Genomic DNA, 27,404 nt, shown 5'->3' on the forward strand with positions numbered 1-27,404 from the left:
AAAGATTAAAATATAAGAACTTGTACAGTGTCTCTCATAGATATCCAAGAGGAGACCTTATTGGCGTGTATAGTGCATTCAGAAGCAACTACCTCTTGGAAAGTTTGGGGTTATCAAAAAAAGTAGTAGGGAACCACTAGGCAACCTATGTAGGAGACTCTATAGGAATGAGAAGTGTACTAATTGCTTCTCTGTGAGAGCAGCTGATGCATGGAATCGACTACCAAATTACATTAAACAAGCACTAGTGCAGATATTTTTAAGAACAATCAGTGCACTTATTATGGGAACAACTGATATGGTACATTGGCAGGCTAGAAGGGCTTTAATGCCCAATACTTTTATTTATGTAGATTAGAGAGACACGAGACAGCTTCATCTAATCCAAAATCTGACAGCCCATCTTTTAATAGGAGTAAACATTTACTTCCATATGAAACATCTACTCGATTTGTCAACTCTGTTTCAGGTGACCCCTTACTGTAACTCCTACAACTTCATGGTACAGTCCTTCCATCCATGCAGTGCTACTGCACTTAGACTACAGAATAAGCCCATACAGTTTATTAGGTGCTACTTGGTTTGCTGAATTTTAGTACTGTTTATTCAGCTGCTGCTAGATCATTCACATTTCACACTGCTCTTCTTCTACATCAGTATTATGTTATTGGTGATTCACTACACTGCTACCATTTCTTTCATACAGATGTCTAGTTATCTGCCTTACCGAGTTCTTTTAGTGTGCATTTTACATTACTGCGATAGCAACTACTTGGTGCGTGTACACTCATACTATTTCGAGGACAGCTGTACAGCTCTTACCTATTTTACTTCTTACAATTACTGATGTAATCAGTTTAGTGGCACTATTTTTGCTTTCATTTGCAATAAATACCATGGATAAATGGAAGGTCAGGCCATGTTTCCTCACTGCACATTTCCTACAGTGTATGTAATGACAGAATTTCAGGAATCTGTCACCTCACAGCCACAAAACACTTCCCCCATCTCCAATGTAATGGGTGCCCAGCAAGAATAATGGAATTTATTCAGTGTTCTTGCCAAAGATCCCACAGTAAATGTGAGTATGTGAGGGAAGACACAGGCCTAGTGGGACTAACCCCAGCTCAACAAAACAAATCATACATTACTTCTAATCTACGTTAATCAAACAACAGTGTCAGTGGATAAACAGGTAGCACACTTGCCTGTTATGCCAGGAAGATCAAAAGACTGTGGATTCTAGTCACAATTCATGTGACAGTGCTAATTATCTAATACTGACACTGTAGTGCAGTGTAAAGGGGAGATGATCTACTCCTGAGATATTAGCTTATGGATTACGCATTAAAAGATGGTCCCTCTTCCTTGCTTTAGTCACAGATCAGGTAGAGATGCAACAGCCTTTGACTCCATTCTTGGAAGTGCAGAACATTTTCATGGTATCCCAGGTAAATTTCCTTTATTCAGTATAAATAACATGTTGGGTCATCTTCATTAACCCCCACTCTTTTTATTTTCCAGTTTTCTACATGGGTTCAGGGTGTCACATCAACGGTTGCCATGTTTTTTCTCTTGATTCAGTGCCACCTTTCCACCTTTTTTGACAGTCATTTTGGACTGTTGCAGGTTTTCTCTCAAACAATCCATCCATCTGCTTGCCGGATGCCTTTGTTTCCTCATACCTTCTTCCTGTCTATCCTAAATCTTCACCAGATTGTCTTCTGTAATCTGTTCTCAGTGTTCTCTGCAGCTGGAGTTGGGTTCTGCTTTTCTGTCCTTATTCCTTCTGCCCTACAGTGGTCCATCCTACCATCCATCTTGGGTACTTCATCTCCATCACCTCTAGCTTCCCTAATTGCTCTGACATCACTGCCCAGGTTTCTGTAGCATACAGTAGTTCTGGTCCTGCCACTGTTTAGTCCACCTTACTTTTTACATTCCTTACCAGCGGTGGTGGTGCTGCGGTAGAGTTGTCGCCTCACAGTAAGACGCTGCCCGGTTTGATTCTCAGCTACAGCATCTTCTGCATGGAGAAATGCGTGAATGGGCGCACCTTTGTTGAAGGTTGTGCGTCAGGGCTTCTAACTCTGCCCGTAAAAATCAACTACCAATCATTAGCGGACCGGAGTTCCACTGTGGCAACCCCTAACCAGGAAAAGCCGAAAGACACAACAACAACAACTTTTTGCCTTCCTTGATTTTCTTCTGTCATACACTATCCCCAGCACTCTGTCCTAGATGGGTGCAGCCCCCTTATATTAGCTTTGACTTCCTCATTCAGACTTTCCTTCTCCTCAACCACCCCTTCCAGAAAACTGAAACTGTTAATCTGTTCCACTATTTTCTCTTCTATTTCGTTTCTCAGCAATTTGTGATTTCCCCCATTTGCTGCCATTACAACTCTCTTACATGCACTCAGTTTCATCTCACATGCCTTTAGTTTTGTACTCCATTCCCCTATCATTTGCTGACATTTTTGCTCAGTGTATGCCTGTAATGCCACATTGTCTGCATAGAGCAACTTTGTTCCCAACTATTACTTAATCCTAACAAACTAAACTTCTCCTCTTTACTCCTAAAACAGTCATGCTAGATAAAACAAAGTTTACCATCCTTTTTCAAATAGTACAGGTATCAAAGTTATCCCCTCTACTAAACATTTAGGAGTAATAATAGATGGATACTTTAAATTTGATCTTCATATCCAGAACAGTATGAAAAAAAAAAAAAGGGGATGTTTTACAGGCAAAAACATTTTCTAAATACATCTACCAAAACTACCCTTGCCACCACCTCTCTCTTAGATGAACTCCTGCACGGAGGACCTATTTTTACCAACCTCCATATCTTATTAAAATGAAAATGTGAATAATGTTATACTAGAACTGCTAAATTTGCAACCAGTACAACTAATTACACCCATTATGGTACTGTCCTTCAACATCTGACATATATTCATAAGTAAGTACTAGGCTAGCTGCCCTTGTGGGTCATTTTAATAGTAGCCATTTTCCCTTCTTATGCATTAATTAACCTATCCCATTTGGTTAAAGCTTGGCCTTACCATTCCTATGGCTGATAGCTATATATTATCCCAATGAGAATAACTGTGATCATACTGTAGATAATTTGTGGAGACCCATGCATGGGAAAAGCATTGGTCCACTAGCAGTACATGTGACAGTCCTGGGGTAATTTGTTTGTTTCCCAAAAGTTGTGCTTGAATATGGTCAGGGACAAACTTTGTTTAATGTGGATGGGGAGGCTTTCCCAGAGCAATGGTATCCTCAGAGATATTTCTGTTGATGTTGCAGAAGAAGTTTAGATTACTAGACCAAGTATTTTTAATGCCACTGGTGTTGCTGATGTGCAGTAAATCTATTAGTACTGGGTTGGAGGATGCCTTGTGTGCCAGACACAGATCACCTGTTAGTAGTCTATAGGATACACAGTATTGTGACAGTGTTTTGAGTTATTTTATGTAGGACATGTTGTTTAGGCCTTGTATCCTTTTAGTAAAGTGCGAGGATATCAGATATAGTTATCTGTGCTAGCATGTCTGGCTGCAGTTTTGTAAATAATTTTAAATTAACCTGTGTTATTAATGCCAGCATGACTAGCTATAATTTTGTAAATAAGTTTATGTTTTTTTTTCTTTGATTTCTGTAAGATGTTTGAATCAAAAGTGTTCTTCTGGCTGACCAAATGTACATGTCTTTTAAAAAGAATTCTGAATGCAGGTTGTGCCAGTCAGCTGAACTAGAGTGATGTCGTCATGTACCAGAGCTGAACGGAATGGAATCTCCAAAGCAGCTGTTTTTGTTTACTTTTCAAAAGTCTGAAATAAGAGAGTAGAATTTTCATAACAGCTTTCTGTGCCTTTTAAAATACTCTGTTATAAAAAGCTGGATCTGAGTTATTTCAGTTCAGTTGCAGTTGAGTTGTTCAGTAGTCAGTGGTTGTTCTTCCCAGATCAGTATTTATCACTCAGTTTTTTCAGAGCTGTTCAGTGGAAATAATAGGATTTGGTATTCCAGCCAATGAAGACCAGACAACACCCTAGGTTTTTCCAGCTGAAAGATAGGGTGCCCACTTTCCATGCTTGTCTGTGATAAATCCTTATGCAGAATCTTTTTAGTTGGTAGTTGTGAGGGGAGGCAAATAGATCTATGTCTGGGGATCCCCATTTCCTTGTTATCATGCTGAAGACTTGTGGATCCAGGTGCCACTCGTGGGGATCCATGAGGTTTCTGCTTAGTTCGTCTGCCAGAGTATTTTTCCTTCCTGGCAGGAATTGGGCCTGGAGATGTAGTTGGTTTGATGTAAAGATGTTTAGGTCTGAATACACCCTCAGAAGCCAGTGCCTGCTCAGCGGCTCTGGACCCATCTGAAGGGATAATATCAGAGGCTCCAATACCTTGAGTTTCCAGTGGCATGGCCGACTCCACGTGGGAGTCAGTAGCTGCCTGCGACTCTAAAGTAGCAGGTGTCAGGGGCTACAAAAGCACCACACTGAGGACCGGCGAACTGGCGACTGGCTTAGGAGAAGCTTCATTGTTGGTTTTGGGCCTCGGTTGTCTATCTCTTTCCTTTTCTTTGCATTTTTGTGAACTCCGGTAGTCGGATGGCTTTCCGACGACATTTCTGGATAATTAAACCAGCGTCTGAAATAGTTTAAAGCAAAATCATACTTATGCTTAATAGTGCATTGGTTAAATCTAGCACAAAACCGACAACCAGAAATGTTGTGATCAGGACCTATGCAAGGAATACAGTAAGAATGAAAATCCTTATGAGGTATTTACTTCCTACAAGAAATAAAATTATTAACTTTTTCTGACATCGGACTGGAGCAAGAAAAAAGTTTACCCAACGGGGTACTTAGCTTTATAGAAGACTTCAGATCTGAAACTCGAACATGAAAATCTCAGGAGTCGGCCGACCGGCACTTGTGAACTGCTTCTGCTTCGGGCACCGCGAGGCAAGAAAGACTGAATAAAATAGCGTTGACTGCTTCCTTTATACCCCTGATGACCTAACATCAGGGAAGGGGTGACAGCAGCTGACGCAGGACCCAAGACTTTGGAATTCAGGCCAGCTGAGGGCAACCTGCCAGCAGGATTACCCAAATGTAATGACTGCAACAGTGAAACATGAGGAACATCCTTAAGATAAACATTCAGAGATTCACTGCACAATAGTTTTAATTATTTTTTTTTGTCAGTTTAGTCAGGGACAGCAGGCAAAGATGGCAGCAGAGTATTATAGCAAGCTGACAAGAAATCAGTTGGCCAAGGTGTGTGAAGCCAAAGGACTGGTGCATGTCAACCTGACTAAGAAAGCAATGATCTCAGCCTTAGTTGCAGCCGCAGAGCAGACCAGCAGCTCAGAGAGGCTGAGGTAAGGCAGTGTACCTTTTCTTCAGATTACTTAAAAATTCATTCTGCATTAAGAAGTCTCAAACTGGAAGCTGAGGAGAAGCAGCATCAGCATGAACTGGAGGCTGAGGAGAGACAGCCGCAATAATAACTGCGATGGAAAAGGAACTGGAGACCATGCATTTGGATATGAAAGCTGAAGAACATGACAGGCAGCAACGTTTGGAGGCCGAGTACAGGGCAAAGCAGTGTCAGCTCCAAACGTAGCTTCCAACCCTTCAACAGGGTCATGGAGGTTACGGGAAAGGAAATGAACAAACCTCAGAAGCCAAAATGGTCAGTAAACTTTGTCAGTACAGGGAGGGAGATGACTTTGATAATTTTATTTATATATTTGAGAGGGTATGTAAGCAATATAATGTTGATCAATGGCTCTGGGTACGGTTCCTGATCCGCCTAATCCATGGTAGAACTATTAATTCAATTGCTAAAGTGTCTGATATTGATTGTTTGAATTATGATCATGTAAAACAATATTTACTAGATTGTTTTAAAGTAACTCCTGAAATGTAGAAAAAAGCAGTTCTGTGAAATAGATGCAATGCAGATGAAAGTGTATGTGATTACATTGCTGATTTATGTACTTACTTTCACAGGTGGGTGAGTGGGTGTCAGGTAACCACTTTTGAAGGACTGGCAGACCTTTTGGTGAGGGAACAAGGTCTAAGCACTTTACCAGAGGACATTAGGATCTGGTTGGCAGACCGAGAGCATAACTCTACAAATGAGTTGGGAAGAAAAGGGGATCTCTACTTGGCAAGTAAGACACCAATGCATGAGAAAGGGAGGCCCAGTGCTGCACATGGACATACGGGAATTCATGGGGGGGCAGCATAAACCACTCCAACAGGGAACTGATGTTTCAAATGTAATACTTGGGGCCATGTAGCATACAAATGTCCACTGAAGCAAAGTGAGAAACAAAGGGTGAGGGAGCCAGCAAGTGAGAATGACAGAATGGCAGTGACAAGTTGATTGGGAAACAACAGAGATGCCAAATTATCACCGAAAGTTGTACTCTAACATAGTGGATGGAAGGCAGACCACTGCTAAGACAGACACATTTTCTGATATAACCATTGTGAGGACTGCAGTGGTTGAGCAGGAGCAGTACTTGCTTGGGCAGTCCATACCAGTTAGAGCTCTAGGAGGGATCCCATTCCAAATAACCTTAGCTAGGGTTCATCGTGACTAGGAGGGTGGAGAAGGGTAGGTGTGTTTGAGCATATCCTGGCAGATGTCTTAATAGGGAATGATTTTTATAGTGTAGTACCTTGTATATATGCAGTGACATGCAGTTAAGCTTGGCAACAGGCATGTAGGTCTGGTAACCTGGGGGAGACCCAGACAGATCCTATGCCTGAAGCTGGGGCTGGTGATGTGGCTACTGTAGGGAGGCAGCTACCTTGTAGCAGCGAGTCTGAAGGTGAACCACAGCTGCTGGTAGGTACTGCTGTTCCTGGGACATAGTGACTGCAAGGACAGAGGTGAGTGGTGGTATCCAGACTGACAGTGAGGTACCGCTGATAGAGAATACTGTCCCTCCTGTGGAAGGGAAGGGTCACGAAAGTAGAGGTGAGACAAGAAAAGTTTTCAGACCCTACCTTAAGAGGCTTGAGGGAGGTAGCTAAGGAGGTACCTGGTGCTCAAGAAAACGGGAAGGCTGTATGCTGGCATGGAGAGTGGACCCCTGAGGGAGGGATAGAAGGTGAGATAATACAGCAGGTGGTAGAGCCCAGAGCCTGCCATCTAGCACCTCTAGCCATAGCCCATGACATTCCTTTTGTCGATAACAAAGGGGTACTATACAAAGAAGTGGACTCCTGAGGCAGGGCTGGAAGGTGAGATAATACAGCAGTTAGTGGAGGCCAGTGTGTGCCATCTGGCAGCTCTAGCAATATCTTGTGAAACTTCTTTTGTCGATAACAAAGGGGTAATGTAAGGAGTGTGGACCACTGAGAACGGCTAGGTGGTGAGAGAATACTGCAGTTGGTAGAACCCAGAGCCTGCCGTCTGGCACCTCTAGTCATAGCTCATTACATTTCTTCTGCAGGTCATATGGGCATAAGACCGAGTACCAAGAGATGCATTATGTATTATTTTTATTGGCCTGGGATTGCAAAGGTTGGTGATGTCAACTACATGGTAAACGTAGCAGGCAGGAGGCAGGGAGATGAGTTGCATCATCTTAACCTAATGAAACCTTATCACTATAGGGAGGCCCTGGTGCTGAGTATTCGCAGTGGCTGGCAGGAGGAGTCAGAGAGGGATCGGGTGACTGACAGCTCTGTGGGAGAGGTAGCAAAATCTCAGTGGCTATCCCTTATTCAGATTAAAGACTTATGAGCAGTGTTACAGGAATTTGGGGGCATGTTCACAGGGAATCCTCAGTGTACTGACCTAGTGCAGTACCATGTGATTGTGGGACCCCAATGGCCTATCAAATCAGTTCCTTATAATGTTTCTGAGCAAGTCAAACAGACTTTGAAGGAGGAGATAAAGGAGATGTTGGAGCTGGGGATAATCCAGGAGTCCAGTAGTCCTTGTGCTTTCCCCAGTAATATTGGTTCCAAAGAAAAATGATAGTGTTAGATTCTGCACAGACTACAGAAAGTTAAACAGAGTCAGATGCATGCCCCATGCCTAGAACAGATGCAGACGTAAAACAGCCAAGTGGGGCTAAATATCTGACAACTACTGATCTGACCAAGGGATGCTGGCAGGTACCACTGACTCCCATTGTTAGAGAGAAGCCAGCTATTGTAACACCTTTTGGATTATAGGAGTTTACAAGGATGCCCTTTGGGATGGTGAATATCTCAGCAACCTTCCAGAGGTTAGTAGATCATATCTTAGCAGGAACATTCCTAGGGACAGCAGGGTACTATTGGAAATTTGTGCCCAGCTATAGTACAAAAGCTGCACCCTTTACTGACCTAGCAAGGAAAAACAAGCCGGATATGGTAGTGTGGACTGCAAATTATGAGCAGACATTCCAGAAGCTTTAAGAGGTTTTGGGAGGACACCCTGCATTAGCCACTCCAGATTTCACCAATGCCAGTGCAGAAGGATTCTCAAGACATGGAATTGGTTGATACATTTTCAGACAGACCCATTTTTCTCAAGTGGTGATTTTTTACAGTCACTTGAAAATCTAGTTTGAGTATTTAAAGTGGGGAGAAATGTGAGAATATCAAATATTGTTATCTGTACTAGCATGTCTGGCTGCAGCTTTGTAAATAATTTAAAATTACTGTGTTATAAATGCCAGCATGACTAGCTATAATTTTGTAAATAAGTTTATATTTGTTTGATTCTTTCTTTGATTTGTGTAACATGTTCGAATCAGACAGTGTTCTTCTGGTTGTCCAAATGTCCTTGACTTTTAAAAAAAAAATCTGAATGCAGGTTGTGCCAGTCAGCTGACAGAGTGATGTCATCATGTGCTACAGCTAAAAGGAATGGAATCTGTACAGCAGCTGTTTTTGTTTACTTTTCAAAAGTCTGAAATGAGAGAGAAGAATGTTCATAACAGCGTTTTGTGAATTTTAAAAGATGCTGCTATAAAAGCAGGTTCTGAGTTAGTTCAGTTCAGTTGCAGCAGCTGTTCAGTAGTTGGAGGTTGTTTTTCCAGATCAGTATTTATTTCAGAACTGTTCAGAAAAAATAATAGGATTTGCTTTTCCAGTTGCGGAGGACTGGACAAGAGCCTGAAGAGTGGACATATATTCTTATTTTGCCTGCAGAAGATTATCATCTTGCCTTGCTGACTTAATGAGATTAGACAGACAGTTAATCTTTAGACAGTTAGTGATCTACAGTTAGAGTTTTTCTTCAGTGTAAAACCTATCCTACAGTATTACTTTTGTAATTTCCTGTGTGTGAAATTCTGTTTTTTATTGAAATCAGTTATTCAGTGTATATATGTTTTAAATCATTTTTATTTATTAAATATTTTACTACCTTCTATTGTGGCTGGTTAGTTAGAAAGTTCTTTTAGTAACCTGAGAGAGTCTATGCTTATTGTAATAACACCAGGGCCACTCCGAAAATCCTTACTGCTTGGATTACGTGCTACCTTACCTATGAAGAGTTATTTACCCAATATAACTGAACACCCCTTTTGAAGAGTATCATGGTATTTTGACTGGTGGCAGCATTACCATGTAATTTGGGAAAAAGGACATAGCAGGTAAATCAGTACCAATCTTCCCAAGAGTGTTTGTATGTGTGATTATCAAATATTTAATAGTGAGTATGTCAAATACCTAGAACTGGGACACAGTGCTCTGCAGTGGGTAGTGTGAAGATTCATTTGGGGATCTGGATTGAAGCAAATAATTCATTCCCAGGTTTGGAGGCTGTTTTCAGTGTAACTTTATGGGAAATTGTGTATGCTATCCCTGCTTTCAGTGATGGTTCCTTACCGGAGACAGTGGTGAGGAATGAGGTTCCTTAGTTACTGTCCCGGGTTTATGTAGGGGGTCATCACATAAGGTATCCCTGTAGGCACCCCAGTTATTGCATGTGTCTGGAAAGCTACAGGCCAAAGGGACCATTATATTCAATGATTCTATAAAATGGCTTGAACTTCCTCATCATTGTAGACTTTGTCAACTTATAACTGCCTACAACCTCCTATATAAATCTACTGCCTTTCCAGCTACATACTCAACAACTATGTTCCTAAAAGATCCCTTAGTTTAGATAATGAACAACTTCTCTTTGTGTATAAATCAGCCAGACAAAGTCTGGCCCATACAGTGGCCAAAGCTTGGAACAGTGTACTAAAAAACCGTCAGAGCCAATTCTAATCTGCTAGCTTTTAACATGCACTAAAAGGATTTTTAACTAAATTATGGATCTGCTCCTGCTCTAAATGTTTAAGATTCTTCTCCTTCCCTGCAAAATGCTGTGGCCCTTTTGCTTGACACAGCAGCAAAAGAACTAATATTAGACATGTGATACATTTAGAGGTGTATGTTAGAGGCAAGTGTAAGCTTGAGACATAAAACCCAGGAGAGAAGATATGGTAGAAGAAATAATGATGTGCGTTTTACTGTCCTTTGAAGGAAGAGGCTTGATGGTTGAAACTGCGAAGAAAAAAACACTTTTGTGGCATAGACACAGCTCTCAGAATGCAAATGCCTGCAAATAGGGATAGTGGTTAGTACCAAATGCGGGGTAATCGTGAGCACATGTCAACCTTACACACCCCTTCCCACACACACTTACACAGTTTCAGTGTAGGTAACGTTTTGGATACTAGAAAAGGAAAAGAATTTTGCAAGTTTTACAAAACAGAAATTCTATGACACAGAGATGTAGAGTCACTCTAGTAGCTTCAGTAATCCATCTCCCCTAACATCCACAGTTATCTTACCACAAGCTAGGAAGGGAGAAGGAGAAACTACTATAACATATATCTGAATCCAGCAAGTACCGAGCAACAGTTCTGTTCACTTCGGGTGGTATATCTCAGGGGTACTCTGTAGAAGCAGAGAGAGTCAATGATTAAGGACCACTTACTCAGCACATAAAAAGAGGAATTAGTAAATGGTTCCCTAAATTTCCTGAGGAAATGAGCAAATGGATTTTGTGAAAAAGAAGGGAAATACAAAAATCTTTTTGAATATGATCTAATGGAAGAAAATAAAGCAACTGTTAAAAGTGGAATGGAAGGATTGAAAAGAGAAATAAATAATTAGGGAAAGGAAATGGAATTACTGATTTTCATGCTAAAAAAGAGCACCTATCAATCCCTGTCCTATACACAAAAAAGGTGGCAGAAAATTATGAAGGATTCACTGCTACGTCACTATAACTATGGCCTGAAAGGGAACTACAGTAGTCACTCCTATGTGACAAGAAAGGAATCACTTCTGGTCAACACAGCTGAAAAACAGGTAAGGATATGTCATCACACTCTAGCTGTGACATTTCTGAACCAATTCTAAGCCAAGAAAAGATAAAGGGAAAGTGCTCTACAGATCTTATACATGACTGAGTGCTGCTTGCAACGGTCACTGAAAAAGTGAGCCCAGTTTCTATCAATGGGGAAACAAACTTGTAGATAAGCAAACCAAGTAATCAGATAATTCCCCCTGGTTACCCCAAAAAAGTGACAGTTGTATTCAGCAGGCTTACATGACAAACAGACCATCTAACAAAACAAACAAATAAATAAATGTGAATAGAATCAGAAAGGTAGTATGTAGTTATGAAAAGAAAGAGAGGAGCCAGATTTTTCATAGGTTTATAGGAGTTTACTAGGCTAGCGGCCCTACAACCCTTACAAGCCTAGCCTTGTTAATCCCGAGATGCCTCAATTGTGCTTGGTTAGATGGACACAATTCACAAAACGAGTCTATGATAAACACTGACTACACACCTGTCTATGAGGGACATGCCTGCCACCCCTGAGGTGAATCTGTGGTCTCCCGTCCATTTGTCCAGCCTGCACTTGAATAGGGTCAGTGAGGAGCTCTGCTTCATGTGAATAGGAAGTTTATTCCAGAGTAATGGCAATCTCTGGGAGATATATCGGTCTCTCCAGCATGTTCTGTTAATGTCACAGGCTACGTTATGATCCCTAGAGTGAATGACTCTTGTGCCATTTGACTTGCAGATGTATAGCATATATATCAGATTAGGGTCAGAGACTGGCATGTAGGCGAGGTATAAGTTGCTTGTCAGCAGTCTGTATGATACAGAGTACACTGACAGGGCTTTCAGTCTATACACTTAAGTCAGGGTCTGGAGGCCCTGTATTTTCTTGATGATAAACCTCTGTGGTCTCTCCAGCTGCTGCAGGTACCAGGTGCGGTACCTGCAGAAGTGAGCATTGCACTCTATTAATGGTCTGGTGAGGTCAAGTGCAGTGGAGTAATAATACCCTTAGACTTGGATGTAATACCCTTACTTATAAGATGCCCAAGATAGAAGGCTTTCTTTACCACTGTGGAAACTTGGTGGTCTAAGTTCAGATTACTATCTACCTGTGTTCCCAGATCTCGCACCACTAGGTTTGACCTTATGGCTGGTGCTGTCAATATTGTAATTAGAAGGGAATTCTACTTTGCCTAAGGGGATAATAATGTACTTTTTTGTGTTTAGTTATAGACCATGGCCTTGGTACCAGTCATTTGTCTGTGTTAGCCCCTCCAGCAATATGTTAACATCACTGGGGTCTCAGTAATTGCACCATATTTGCAATCAGTGAACTTGGTAAGCCAAAGGCTCTGCACTTTAGCTTGGACTTCTGAAAAATAGATTCCAAACAGTAAAGGGCCCAGCACAGATTCTTGTTGTATGCCATTGGTGACGGGTCTACTTGGTAGAGGTGGACTCGCCCCACTTTGATAGTATGTGTTCTGCCAGTGAGCCAGTTGGCTACCCATCTAATGACATAAGGATTAATCCCCAGCTGGGAGAGTTTCTCAATGATATCTGAGTGGGGGATTATGTCAAAAGCCTTGGCGAGGTTAAAATAGGCAGCATGCACTGTCTTACCTTCATCCAGAACTTTGGTGACTTTCGCAAAAAGTTTAAAAAGCATGATCTACCGTTAACAAACTCAAACTGGGTTGGGTCTACAGTTTGAAGGTCACCTATGTCCTTGTTGATAAGGTCCATGATTCTTTCTATGGCCTTGCAGATGAGACTGGTTAGACTTATGGGTCTATAGTTCTCAGGGTTGGTTGATGGCCCCTCTTTATGCAAGGGGATTACTGTTACTGTTCTCCATTCAATGGTTAAAGAGAATACCAAATGAGTCCACTAGGTCCTGTTTTAGATTACTTAATAAGCAACCTGGGATGTTATTTGATCCCACTGAGGCCATTTTTTTTGGCATTGGAGAGTACAGAAATGACCTGATCTCTATAGATACTAGGCAGAGGACTTGTGTCAGGTATGTTTTGGGGTATGACTGGCAGGATATGGGGGTGAAGTTTGCACCAAACTTGTCAGCTAACAGGTTGGCAATTTCCACTGGTATAATATGAATAGTACCATCTACTACCATTTCGGCACATAGCTGGGCATTGCCTTTTAGATTTTGGATGTAGTTAAAGAATGCCTTATGATTATCCTTAGCTATTTTAGCTTCATAATTAGTTTTGGTGGACTTTACGAGATTTCTGAGTTGCTTGTTCAAGCTGTGAAGGCAATTTTTCCTCTGTTGAGTCAGTTTCCTCTGTTCTTAGACATCAGTTTCTTCCTTTTGTTATACAACATGTTGTCACCTCACAGCAAGAGGTTCTCCAGTTCAATTCTAGGCTGGGGTGCCTTGTGTGTGGAGTTTGCATATCCTCCCTGCATTCATGTGGGTTTCCTCTGGGTGCTCTGGTTTCCTCCCACATTACAAAGACATGCATCTCCAGCATTTCTCTCTGGGCCTCCGCTGAAAATTGCCTTCATTCCAAGTTGGACTTTCCCGGTTAACAAATGATAAATAAAATAAATAAAATTCAGGAGGACCTGGTTTTAATCCGGTGAGGTATAGCTGAGTCTAGATAGTTGCTTAAGTGTTTATACAGGGCATTTCTGTACACCTCTACACAGGAGTCATTGTTAGCAGGCTGTAATTTGATCTGGAAAATTTTTTTTTAGTTATTTTGCCCCTGTGGTGGTGACAGGTTCAATAATTACTTCAAATGAGACTGATTTATGGTCCGACCTTACCAGGGAGAGCATCACACATGAGAGAGTGCAGTGAACTCCCATGTCTAGGACATTTGAGCCCTTTGTAGGGGTGCAGACTCTCTGTTCCAGAGCCTTTGTACTGATAAAGTCCAGGAAACTCTGGGCAAACATGTTTCTGCTCATGTATGTCACCCAGTCGATGGAAGGATGGTTGAAATCTCCCATGACTAAGGTGTTGTGTTGTATAGTGAGCGACTCCAGTAAGGTGAGACAGGAGGTGTGTTTTTTCTGGTTCATAGCTAGGTACTAGGCTATTGGCCCTGGGGCCTACAAAAGCCTAGCCAAAAAGGTTCCCTGGCTTTCCCCACCCAAGAAAATTATTTTCCTATACCCCTGTCAACCAATGCCGCAGAAGTGATCCTCGGGGTGAATTTTCTATTTCCCATCCAGTTGCCAAGATTTTTCTTAAAGAGGGCCAATGAGGAACTTTGCTTGACATGGATGGGTAGTTTGTACCAGAGTATGGGAAGTTGCTGGGACAGGAATCCATATCTCTCCAGCATGCTCTGTTTATTGTGGTGGCAAGGTTGAGGTCCCTGGGGCGTGTAGTTCAGAGATACTGAGATTTCTTTAAGTGTAGCATGTCCAACAGCTCTGGGTTTGGCATAGCTTTGTATGTTAGGCAGAGATCGTCTCTGAGTAGGCGATATGCGACAGAGTAGAGGAGGAGTATTTTGAGACGGTCTACTTATGGCATCTGTTTGAGGCCAGTAATCCTCTTAGTGAGGTATTTCTGTCTCGTGGTGGGGGACATATAGCTAGCAATGATGTGATAGGGTATTTTGCCTACAGTTAACTGGACATTGAGTAGTTGAAGAGAGTTGTACTGTTTGAGCAGTCTTGAGGTGTACTTGACTTTAATGAAAATGGATACACCTCCACTTTTAGTTTTTTCACATTCATTTTGAGGTTTAAACATGTGAAAGGCATTGTAGCCTTGCACTGTCAGGGTGCTCTCCATTGCCCTGAACCATGTCTCAGTGACTGCACAGACATCAGCATCTTCCAAGGTGAGGAGTTCTTCCAGGGAGTGCAGTATCATGTTTAGATGCCTAGCATTAAGCAGCAGTACCTTGAGTATGTCTTGAGTGGATTTTGTTATATCGGAAAATTTGTTGTCTTGACACTGCCTAAAAAATGCACTATGGAGGAGACAAGCACCTTTGCCAGTATCCAAAAACCTACAGGAAAGAGGGGCAGAAAAGCGGCATGGCCTGTCAACCTTGTCTTCCCAGGCTGATGGATACTGGATCCCCCTAGACTGATACCACATGCTAAGCCAATTGTTGAAGTCAATCATTTTTTGTTTATATTGTGGCACCCTGCCAATTTGGCTTATTTGGCTATGGAAAAGCACAGATAGAAGAAAAAGTAGATCTTGTTGGGTTAAGCATTATGATTATGAATAGATGCACAAAGCTAGGGATGGACTAAAACTAAGGATACAGACTTCCTTTATTTTCCTTCCGTAGAGGTCATTGTGACAACAAATGAAGCAGCGCAGATCAAACCACCCTTTCACCAACCACAAATACTAGCTCATTCTGAGGACTTCCAAGAGCTCCCCAGTCAGTCAGGAAGAGTAATCCCTCTTATAAGTCCTGGTTCTCGACAGAAGCATCCGACTAGTCAGCTGTGAACTAAACTCCACTGAGTGTCCCATATGGCATTCCTAAAAAGACACCTACAGCCAACTTTTCCATACAAGCAGTGGTCCTACTTTAAGGACCTTCAAGAGTGCAAACTCTCCATTACAATATGCCTGGAACCCAAAAGTAAAACCTCTTTCCTACCAGTTGTTCCTGCAGTCTTATTCTTCTGGTTACCACCAGCAGCTTGTGGTCACGTCTTATAACTCATCTCTATTTTCAACGTCACTGAGTGGTTGAGAACTCACAAAAATATGGCCACTGGTCTAATTTGACACCTAGTCTCTTACTGAACCTAGCCATCACATGTAAACAATACCCTGCAATACTAAATTCCGCTGATGATGCTTGCTGCCATTATGACAGAACAGCCTAGTCCATTTTCTTCCTGAAAAGTACGATGACCCTTGATTTAGGCATGACCATTTTCATACCATTTAAGTCAGTTAGAAATCATTAACATGAATCCCAGTGTAATAGCTAAAATAAGTAAAGGTAATGAGGTCTTCTGCAAACAACAGTGATTCCACCCTCAAAACTGAGCATTCATAAACTGTTGCATCTTGAAATCCTATGCTTGCAAATTAAGGATAAGAACTGTGAGCAGGACAGAATGTGTTGAATCTAACAAATTTAATTTAATGCCAGGAATACAGACACTGCATTCATTACATTCAACAGGAATAAGGTAGTAGCCATCTCCCGTCATGGTATCCAATACTCTCCGAGGATATAGTGCAACATATGGAATTAGGCTTTCTCCACAAATAGAAAATATAAAAAAGGAAAGAAATGTTCTCAGTGTGCAGCATGATCATGCTCCTAACACAGCTGTGCAAGTGTAAAAGGCCACTTTTCCTGCTCGACAATGCCGCCATTGTTCCTTCTGAATTTAAAGCCAGCCTATCTGCTATAGAGTCCTCTCTGAATTATATCCTGAACATGTTTTTTTTTTGTAATAGAGGAAGAGGAGTGGGAATCCTCTAAAATTAGAACACACTATCTTGTCTCCTTTTTTAAAGATGTGGTCCAAAACTCCACTTTGTCATTTGAGAAGTCATGTTCATGCTTCCCATGCAGTGATGAAGATGAGAGCTTTGGCCACATTATACCAGCCTTGTCTGGCATCTTTAACATGCAGCTAGCAAGAACCCATCATCTCATGCAGCCTTACATTTATACCACCTCATAACTACAATATCTACAATGAAGGGCCTCAATCATCCATCACGTGCTGCATTCAGCTAGGTAGGTCCACCAAGGTAAGGTATTCCCTACACACATCTGTCAGCATTTCCCTGCCTGGATAAGCACACACTCAGGTAGGCCACCCTTTCCTTCTTCAAGTGCTGAACGTTTTGCCAGACCTTCTCTGGAGCCATGTGCTAGTCTTTTCAATGGCCTGTACAAACTTTGTAAATGCACACAACTTTTCTTATTCCTTTTCATTTGATAGCTGCTATCACTGTGATATTCATATTTGTCATTGCTTCTCAGCTGAGGCAGGAGAGCAATTTTCTTGTGAGCTGCCCTGAAGTCCATCTGTTTCTTCTTAACAGTTTCCCTTACTGCAGGTGCTTGCCACGAGATCCAAAAGTTACCACTGTGAGAGGACCCTAACAGCCACTGCCAGCATCCTGCTTGCTGTCCTCACTTGGTCTTAAGGTCATCAGCATTTTTAATTCAGTCTCAATGAACCTGTCTCACAAAAAGTAAAGTTGAAGTTCCTTTTATCATAAAAAAGTTGATCCCATCTGACACAGAAGCTACTGCCAGATATTTCCAATAATCCAACACTGACCATTTGAGTTTTCTACATCTCTATGGAGCCCTGTTGGGTAAATCCAACTCACCATTACATTTTACATTTATAATCAGGGTTCAGCCAAGGGAGAAAGAAAGTATACACAGCCAGAACAGAACTACTGGGAACAGAGTCACAGAAACCATTATATACAGTGATATGTATAGGTATGTGCACTTCTGAAAAAGGGATACTTTACATTAATTTTTGGTTAGAAGACTGCCCTTTATTCAACTACTTCACAAACACCCAGCAGTCTAAAACACAAACCAAACAATGCACTAAATACTTTTAGAAAATGACCAGACTAAAGCAACAAACCAGGCTGGACAAAATAAAGCTATAGCAGACAATTACTTTTTGCACAAAACCTGACTGAACATACTAATGTAATAACAGGTTGTCAGTCACCAGAGCTGTGGATGAAGGCAAGGTAGTTCATACAGCCTACCTTGATCTGGCCAAAGCCTTTGATACCATTCCTCACTCAGGAATCATAGAAAAACTCACTAAGCTAGGCATCAACCCTTATATCACTAGGTGGGTTGCAAACTGGCTTAAAGATAGAACACACAGTATGAAAGTAGCTGACTCCAAGTCACAAGTGGAGTCCCACCAGGGATCAGTCCTGGGTTCTCTTTTGTTTGGTATCTACTTCTCTGAAGTTCAGGCCAACATGAAGGGACTCTGGCTGACAAAGTTTGCAGATGATTGCAAGTTGGGAGCTATTATTAACTCCCCAAGTGATGTTGACATCCTACAGAAAGGCCTCACCAAGACCAACAACTGATGTCAGAACCACGGCCTTAAGCTCAATGCCAAAAAATGTGTTGTCATCCCCTTTGGGAAAAACCTGGTTCCCATGAATTACCACATCGATGGTAGTCCACTGAACACAGAAGGAGTTATAAGAGATCTGGGAACACAGGTTGACTGCAACCTCTCTTTTGACCACCACATTATCACTGTGGTCAGAAAGTCCTTCTATGTGACACATCTCATTACTAAGGGTTTTGCATCCAGGAAGAAAAAGGTCATTGTCTCCCTCTACTCTTCCCTCATTAGTCCAGTCATTGAGTACAATGCCCCATTTGGCATGTACCTCACTAGACATCTGCAAAAACTGGAGGCCACAAAAGTACCTCACAAAGAGGATCCTAGGCCTTAAACACTTGTCCTATATGGACAGACTCAAACAACTCCAACTATTCTCTGTCTCATATCACCTACTTAGAGGTGATCTCTGCTTGACTTACAAAGCCATGTCTGACCCAGCTCTATTAGAAATGCTACATCTACAGAAATCCGAATCCCTCCACACCACACATCCCAGAGACCTCAACCTCATTACCACAATCAACACAACAAATTGGAGGGACAGGTTTATAACCCAGAAACTGCCCGTGCTATGTAATAGACTTCCCATACATGTCAAACAGAGCACCTCACTGGCCCTCTTCAAGAGAAATCTTGATGAGTGGATGGGTGTTAGAAAATTCACCCCGGGAATCACTCCAGTGTTTCTACTCGACAGAGGCACTGGGAACTAAGGTCAGGTGGCACGATGCCAGGCTAATCCTATGGGCTAGCCTAGTACACACCTATGAACCGACTACTGTTTTTGCACAGACACTTCAAAGCAACATGATCCTTCAGACAAAAAAAAGTTAAAGTAATGTGTTACTGTAATATCCACAGAAAACCATCACAAAATAAATTGCCACCATCATGAAATGTCATTTAAGGCAATATAACCTACCTAACACAGAAAGCCTCCTAAAGCAAAGAAAGAACAAAAAATAGACACTAAACATCAGAAAGACACATTTCTTATAAAACACATTACTAACTCTTCACTAAAATAAATAAAACAGAAATCAAGATTGTGGCATAAATCAAACACACTTTACATAATTACAAAAACTCAAATTTAAATATATTAGCTGATTAGGGGTAGTAAATGCATACTAATCCAGATAAAACTGATAGATTAAATCCCTCAAACAGGAAATTAAACAATACAAGAAGGGATAGGAGATGAATAAATTGTACATCTACAGAAAAGGAAAGCAAAGTTAGATTACAGTAATATAAGTATATGCAAATTGTTAAAAATGCTCAATCACCTTACAGAAAAATCCAGAACAATCATAAAAGGACAACACTTTGCTTTTGCAATACGTTAACCAAAACCTACAACCAAATTCAGACATACTTTGAGAGAGGTAGTGTTAAAATTAAGTTAATGAGTAGAGTTGGGGTTAAGGGAAGGGGCATGCCTTAGTAACGGTGGGTAGTGGGGAAGCCCCCCTGCCCCACCCAACGCATGCCAACTCTAACCCTGCCCCTTGACCTCAAGCCCTACAACTCATCTTAGAAAAAAAGCCTTTGTGTAACATAATCACATCACATACAGCAGCACACATGCACAGCATTAAATCTTTCCCCGTTTGTAGCCCTTATTCTAAGCCTAACCTGCAAATACTCACATACCCAATGCCAAAACTTGGGTATAACCAAAAGTTTCAGAATTAAAAACTCTAGGAAACACACTTACCTCACTCATACTCAATTGATTTTTCTTTCAATATCTCCATCATTCAGTAATGAGTACTCTCAACAAATATTCCAAGCACTTCATTTTCTTAAAAGACTGACAATTCAACAGAGTGAAATGAAATCATATACATACATAAAATAACAGAGTACAGAAAGTAAAACATTGCACAAATAAAAATCTGTTAGACAGGTTTCAGTATCAACCCTGGGAAAACGCAATAGTTACATGGCATTATATAGAGAGTGAAAGACAAAATGCAATGTATACATGTGATTTATATATAGTGAATATCATAGTAGGCTTGAGGGAATAAAAGCAAAATATAAATGGCATTATAACCAGAGTGACTGAAAAAACAATATATACTTGGAAATCAGAGTTGTCATGTTGAAAGAATTGTAATCAAAAACATAGTTAGGGCAAGGTATGTAGATGGAACAAGGGAATTAAGAAGTTAATTTATATGACTAAGGAGGTAGGAGTTGCAGTGTCCTAAAGTCTTGAAATGTGAATTTATTTGTGAGTGGAAAATGGAGATCAAGGCATGATCTTTAAGAAAAGAAAGGAGACATTCTAACAGTTTGGGAGCAAGGACTGAAAGCATGGACCTTTGCAGTAAAGCCTAGTTTGGGGGATTTGGAGGAGGGCGATGAGTGGTTAGGATGTCTAAGACTGTATTTTGGTGCATCTCTGAATAGCCTGGAAGCTTATGGAGGGAAGGTGTCATTCTTCGTAAGTTTAGACAGTCAAGAAACAATAAAATGAGCATGTTGTTCCAAAGGTAGCCAGTTAAAGTTTTCAATGGCTTTGCAGTGGTGTTCATTGCTTGGTGAGAGAGTGACGAATCTCCAAATGGCATTTGGAATGGAATGAACAGTGAATACTTTTATTTTAGAAGATGCAGCAATTAGTGCGAGACAGTATTCTAGTTGAGACAGTAAGATACCTTTACCTATGGCATTTCTACAAGGTCTGAATAGAAAAGGGGCGATCCTATTCACCCAGAATAAGAGGCATTTGATTATTTGCATGTGTGTAGTCCAGGTGGTGTTGGTACGTTAGGAAGGGGTCAAAACAAATCCCTAGCTATTTGAATGATGTGACATTTTCACTACTGTTATTAAGATGTTCTAGGATTTCTGCAGGCCTGGAAATAGAAGTCAGCTTTTGCCTAGTGCCAAAAAGCACTGTTATTATTTTATAACAGTTTAGTAGTAATTGTTTGTCAATGACTCATTGAATAAGGGCATGAAAATCAGTCTGAAGTTAAAATTCAATAAACGAGACAGAATAGTGGAATACGACCTTGTCATCAGCATAAAGCAGGAAGAAGATGAGGTAAGTTAAAATGAAGTTTGTTAATGTAGATAGACAAGAGGAGAGTTGCCAGACTAGGTCCTTGACGGGACACCTTTCTGCAGAGGGACTGATGTGGATGTCGATAAATTGAAATAACTGAGAAGTGGCTGTCAGAGAGGTAGTTTTTGAACCAGGGCAATGTATCATCACTAATGCCTATATCAGTGAGACGCTTTAGGAGAACCGAGTGATCAAAGTCTCTGGTGAGGTCAATAAAAATTGCTCCAATAATTAGTCCTTTGCCCATTCCAAGAAGAATGTCATTGCTGAGTGTCCAGATAAAATTACTAAAGAATCCCTGCTAAATAAATACAGCAATCATACTTTTGGCCAACAAACTTAAGAATATTGATGAGGGGAGCATTAATGTCTGTACTGTGGCTTTTAGTTCTTGGAGATGGTGCTAAACTGATTCTTCTAGAAATTATTTTAAGTCTATGCTACATGCAAATTTGTATACAAGTACTGCTATTCAAGCTACCTAATGAATTACCAGAATCCTTGCTTGTTTTTAGCCAAGGCATCAACTGCTGCACCTCGGGGTCACAGTAAATTTAAACGTGAGAGAGAGATCTGTTAGGCTGAACAAGCAAAGCAGATTTTTGCCTTTGTACTCAATACAAACTATTTTCTCACATTCAAAGCAAGAAGGAAACAACATAACAAACAGTAATCAAATAAAATAAATAAGTACAAATAAAATATATAAAAAAATCTTAAAATAATAATATTCTTTTTCCACATATAATTAGAAAGAGAACAATCAATATTGTCTGACAGGATTAAGTTCTGTGCTGCTAACCAGATTCTTACAGGTAACCTATGGTTGGATTCCCTTAGCTTGCGACTACCTACTGTGTGACTACATAATTCACTGAACCATATGAGCTCATGGGTCATCCTTGAAAGACTGTTGTGTTTACTGGGTTTCCTGGTTATAAAATGAATAATTAAAAAGACAAATCAACAAACACAGTTTACACAGTTATGATAATACACTACTTAAAATTTCATATGCTTACTCTAGTTTAAAAATAAAATATACAGACCCAAAATGTCTCATAACCAAATACTAACGCATTAAAAAATGACAACAATACATAAAAGGGACTGTTTATTAAAACAATCACAAATATGCAAAATGGTACAAAAATAAAATACTATTAAATATCAACAAACACAGATTATTTTTTAAGCAAAATAAAGCTCTGCTGGGTGGAAATTAAATAAATAAGACAAAGGATGTTGCTCATCGGATGTGCTTTCTCATTAAAAAAAATATTTGTTGTAGTATACTTCAGATACACCTACCATACTGGCGAAGGTCCAAACAAAGGTTCATCCCATCATTGGAAGTAGAATTTCGGCAGATTGTCCATATGTTGAAGTACATGAAAACTGGCAGTGAAGTGAAGGCAGTGACTCCAAGCCAAGCAAGCATGAACACATAGGTCAGCATAATGAACTGAAATAAAGGAACAGAAACATTTAAATTGATATTAGTGAACGCATTTCCGATCTACATTATAAAATAATCATTACAGAGTACAGTTTACAATAAATAAAACTCTTGGGAGCTAAAGCACATATGCACAAGTGAAAACCAAATGAGGCATTTTGACTCCATTTTGAATCCATGAAGCAGAAAAGAAAACATATTCTAATGCACTTAGTTTCTAACTATTTAAATCAGTTTTGAGTAGTTCCTCACATTTGTTTTGTATTTTACTGCATTTTCTCTGAATCTGAATTTGCATCTATTAATTGAAGGTGCTTTAGTGTTTGTACTGCTTTTTTAACTGGATTTTGTGCACACCCTAGCTATTTAAATCTGTTGTGATTAGGTTCTAAATTGAAAAGCCCCTTACATCTTGATGACCTTAGTGCTTATGCAGAATAATTCACTGCCAAATTTTATATAAGTGTAAACTATTGCAATGATGCATCTGTACCCCCTCAGAAATAAATACACCACCTGATTCAAAAATGAACCATTCTGGTCAAACCCAAATGTAAACAGGCTCTTTAATAAAAACAGCAAAAAAAAAAAAATACCATTGGAAGTAAGAAATAAATTTAACTCTAGAGATGTCAAAATCACTCTTCATAAACTAAAAAGGAACTGCAGACCCTGGTTAAGTCCAGTTAAGAAGGAAAACTAGCTACCCTGCTGAACGACAATGTAAATCATTCTTTAATTACATTAGAAAATCTCAGAAGCAATGCCCAGCACTGTGAGGAGCTAATGGTAAAGGATACCACATATTAAGACCTGAAGAAATAGCCAATGTACTAGTGGAAAAATTTAACTCAAACATTATCCCCCCTCATCCCTCCAATATTCTCAGATCACATACCCATGTCTACACCTCCCAAATCTCCCAAGAACATGTTATCCAGGCACTTTTCATGCTGGAAAAACTGATGACAGCAGCAGTCATTCCCTTGCACAAAGTTGGGGCTTCAGTGGACCCAGGTTGGGAAAGACCCAGAAGCCTGTCCAATCTCATCTGTAAGGCTATGGAAAGGATCATTGTGGAATTAATAAAGATAAATGTAGGTAACGTGCAGATTCTTGACCCAATCCATTTCAGATTCATCAATGGCAGGTCCTGGTTGATTTCTTCAAAATAATTGCTTAAGTAAGAGAAAGGATAAAACAGTGACACTGCACATCAAGACTTCCCAAATGGATTCAACACCATCTCACACTGGCAGGTATAACAGATAACCTCTCACACCTAAGTGCCAAGCTCTGTATAATGCATTGGCTGGGAAAGTGGCTAACAAGTAGCTTGTCTGTCAGTTGGCACAGAGTGCTAAGGCTGTGAGCTGTAGTTGCTATGGTACAGGGTTTGATTCCCTCAGCCCTCATTTGTCTACCATGGGATCTTGAGCAAACCACCTTATTGGATACTGCTTCAAGGTTATCTCTGAAAAGGGACTGTGTGTCAAATGGGCTTACTTGATTGACAGACAAGTATTATTATTTTTATTATTTATAACCCAGAAAGTTAGGGTGGGTGCCTCTACCTCTTCAAATAAACTGCCACTAACGGTACATCTAAGGTTCAATCCTTGGGACACTTTCTTTGGAATTTAGATCTCAGATGTCAAAGGTAATAGTAAGGGTTTGTGGCTGATCAACTTTGAAGATGATTGCAAACTTGTTGCCATCATAAATACCTCAAAGCACACCATCATCATCCAAGAGGGCCTTGTCCCATGCAAACAGATGCTATCAAAACCATGGACTAAAATAAAATGCCAATAAGTGTATAAATCATATCCTCTGGTAATGATATCTCTCCTTGTGACTATAATATTTACAACATACCTCCAAAAATTGATACTGAAGGTTAGGTATCTGGGAACCTATGTTGGCAATGAACTGTCCTTTCATCACCATGTATCCACTGTTGTCATGAAGTCCTTCTTTATCTCACAGATATATAAAGCAATTGCATTCAGGTCTGTGGGTGTAATCATTTTACTGTACTCAGTATTCTTTTGGCCAATCAATGAGTAAAATGTCTCTTTCAGTATATACCTGTCCAAACACTTGTTATAACTGGAATGACCACAGCATTTTCTCACTAAAAAAAATATCCAGGCCGTAAATTGTAAAGACTGTGCAGACTATCTCAAAACCTTGTCCCTCTTCTTAGTATCACCGAGGTGACCTTTGCCTGATGTAAGGAGCTTCAGCAGACACTATTTTGTCAGACCTCTTACAAATTTACAAGACCAGGGTATCAAACATCTCCTCAACGTATCTCAATCATTTTTACAAAATAAATAGGACATGCTGGAGGGACAGATGTCACAGGGAATAATGCCTTGTGTGCAACAGTCTTGCCACGCCACATAAAGTAAAGCACTTGTTTTACTCTATCTATTTAAATGATGTTTGGATGAATTGATGGGAAACCACAAATCTACCCCCAGTTTAGGCAATTTGGATGAATTGATGGGAAACCACAAATCTAGCTCCAGTTTAACACCCATATCCTTTGTGGATAAAGGCAACAATAAAATATGCTATCATTATCCTTGTTCAGCTTGTATCTGCTTTTTTGTATGCGAAATATAAGGGTTAGGTTTCTTAACATCTTCACATATCAATAGCCAAGTAAGTACCTACGGAAAAATACTTAAGAAAAAAATGACCAAAATTACGTAAACATCATGTGCATAAGATTTTACAGATTCATACTGATCTGCAAAATCTTTGCAATCCATCAGTGTCCATACTCATCAATTTCTACTATTTGACCCTGTTCACTTCATATGGTTGATTGTGATAAATTGGCCTTGGTAAAGCATCCCAAATTCTATTATATAAATGCACACTACTACTGCAAAGCCCAGCTAATAACTGTTTAACTTAATCATGAAAACACAGCCATTCATTTTCATTCACATACAGCCCCTGTACACAACAATTAGAGCAATACTTTTTAATATGTGTACCTCAGATGGCTGATCATAGACAAACATAATATTGTTCACAGTAATGTATCCCAACTTTGTCTCACATAAGCAGTCAAGTTTTACACAAATGTACACTAGTTAGGCAAAACCATAATCCTGTTTAAAATAAGTATATGACAAAAGGATAGTTTCTTTCATCTGCAGATAGCCCACACTCCCACACAACAGTTACAGCCATTTCGTTAACCAAGTACACTTCAACAGTTATCCAATTGTGGTAAACATTAATGGTTATAGCAATGCATTTCAATTAGTTTCACACAAACACATACTATCCACAGTAAATTATTCTACCTTATTTCCTAAAAATGACTCTAGTCCTGCAAAGCCATATTAATAATGGTTTAAAATGAGCAGAAGACAAAAGGATAAGCTGCTTTCATCACAGACAGCCTCTCTCATTAATCCAACTGTTACAGCTACCTTGTCTATTAAATAAACCTCAAACATCTGAATATGGTAAATAAAATGGCCATTGTAATGAACTTCAAGTTTCTGTCACATAAACACACAATATTTGCATCATAATATTCCAGCTTTGAAAGTTTAATGCATGACATTACTGACTTACATTAATTCTCAGTGATTTGATAAAAAAAAGAAAACATTACAAGGACAGGGTAAGAATATGAAAGCAAATCAGAGATAATTGAGAAGTATGATGCCAACTTGCTTCACAAAACAACATTAATCCTGCAAAGCTAAAATAATAATCAAATGGCAGCAGTCAGTCATTTTCACAGCCATTATAGATACTTTACTAATACTACACCATCATTTGCATCAACATACATATTTGAACAAAAAAGAATGAAACTGTAATGTTTGCAGCTACTACCTGACTTTATGATTTAGTCACTAACCAAAGAATCAAAACTTTTGGGGAGAGACAGGACTGGGCCAAATATGAGGTAAAATGTGAAACGGTTGAGAGGTATGATACTGGCTGGCTTTACAAAACTCTCACTATCCCTGAAAGTCAGAATTATGATCTAACAGCAGCAGTCATATTATATACACCCACAGCTGCAGTATGTAGTAATTATGGCTAATTTGCTGTCTGTGTAAATTTCAGATGTCTCACTGTACAATGGCGAAATGAGCATAAGGGTCACACAATTTATTTCATCTCCACTGTATTGCGGCAATAAAAATGTTTCTCTCCCTTTTTTTTAATAAGGTAATGCAAAACTCACCTGGGTACAGGACTGCCCGCAAGATTTTTTTTAATACATACATACATAATGAAGTATACTTCTTTACTTTTTTCTCAAAAATTCTGGACAATGCCAAAATTAATGAGGGCAACAAAGGCTCAGAATCATGGACATTTGTAACTATTAGTCTGATTCACTTAAAAAAGGTTAACAGCCTAAGCAGGCTTGCATCAA

General features: G+C 40.0%; 1 protein-coding gene across 1 annotated transcript in view; it reads right to left on the reverse strand.

Moving 5' to 3' along the window:
• GPM6A (glycoprotein M6A) overlaps positions 1 to 27,404 on the reverse strand; it is a 1,151,487-nt gene that overhangs the window by 279,183 nt on the left and 844,900 nt on the right. Inside the window, exon 4 of the mRNA XM_044062515.1 lies at positions 22,831 to 22,984. Coding sequence (XP_043918450.1) covers positions 22,831 to 22,984 — 154 coding nt within the window. The remainder of the gene's footprint in view (positions 1 to 22,830; positions 22,985 to 27,404) is intronic.

This window comes from Protopterus annectens, chromosome 2.part1 (genome assembly GCF_019279795.1).
Source record: "Protopterus annectens isolate FY-2018-M chromosome 2.part1, PAN1.0, whole genome shotgun sequence".
Classification (NCBI taxonomy): Eukaryota; Metazoa; Chordata; order Ceratodontiformes; family Protopteridae; genus Protopterus; species Protopterus annectens.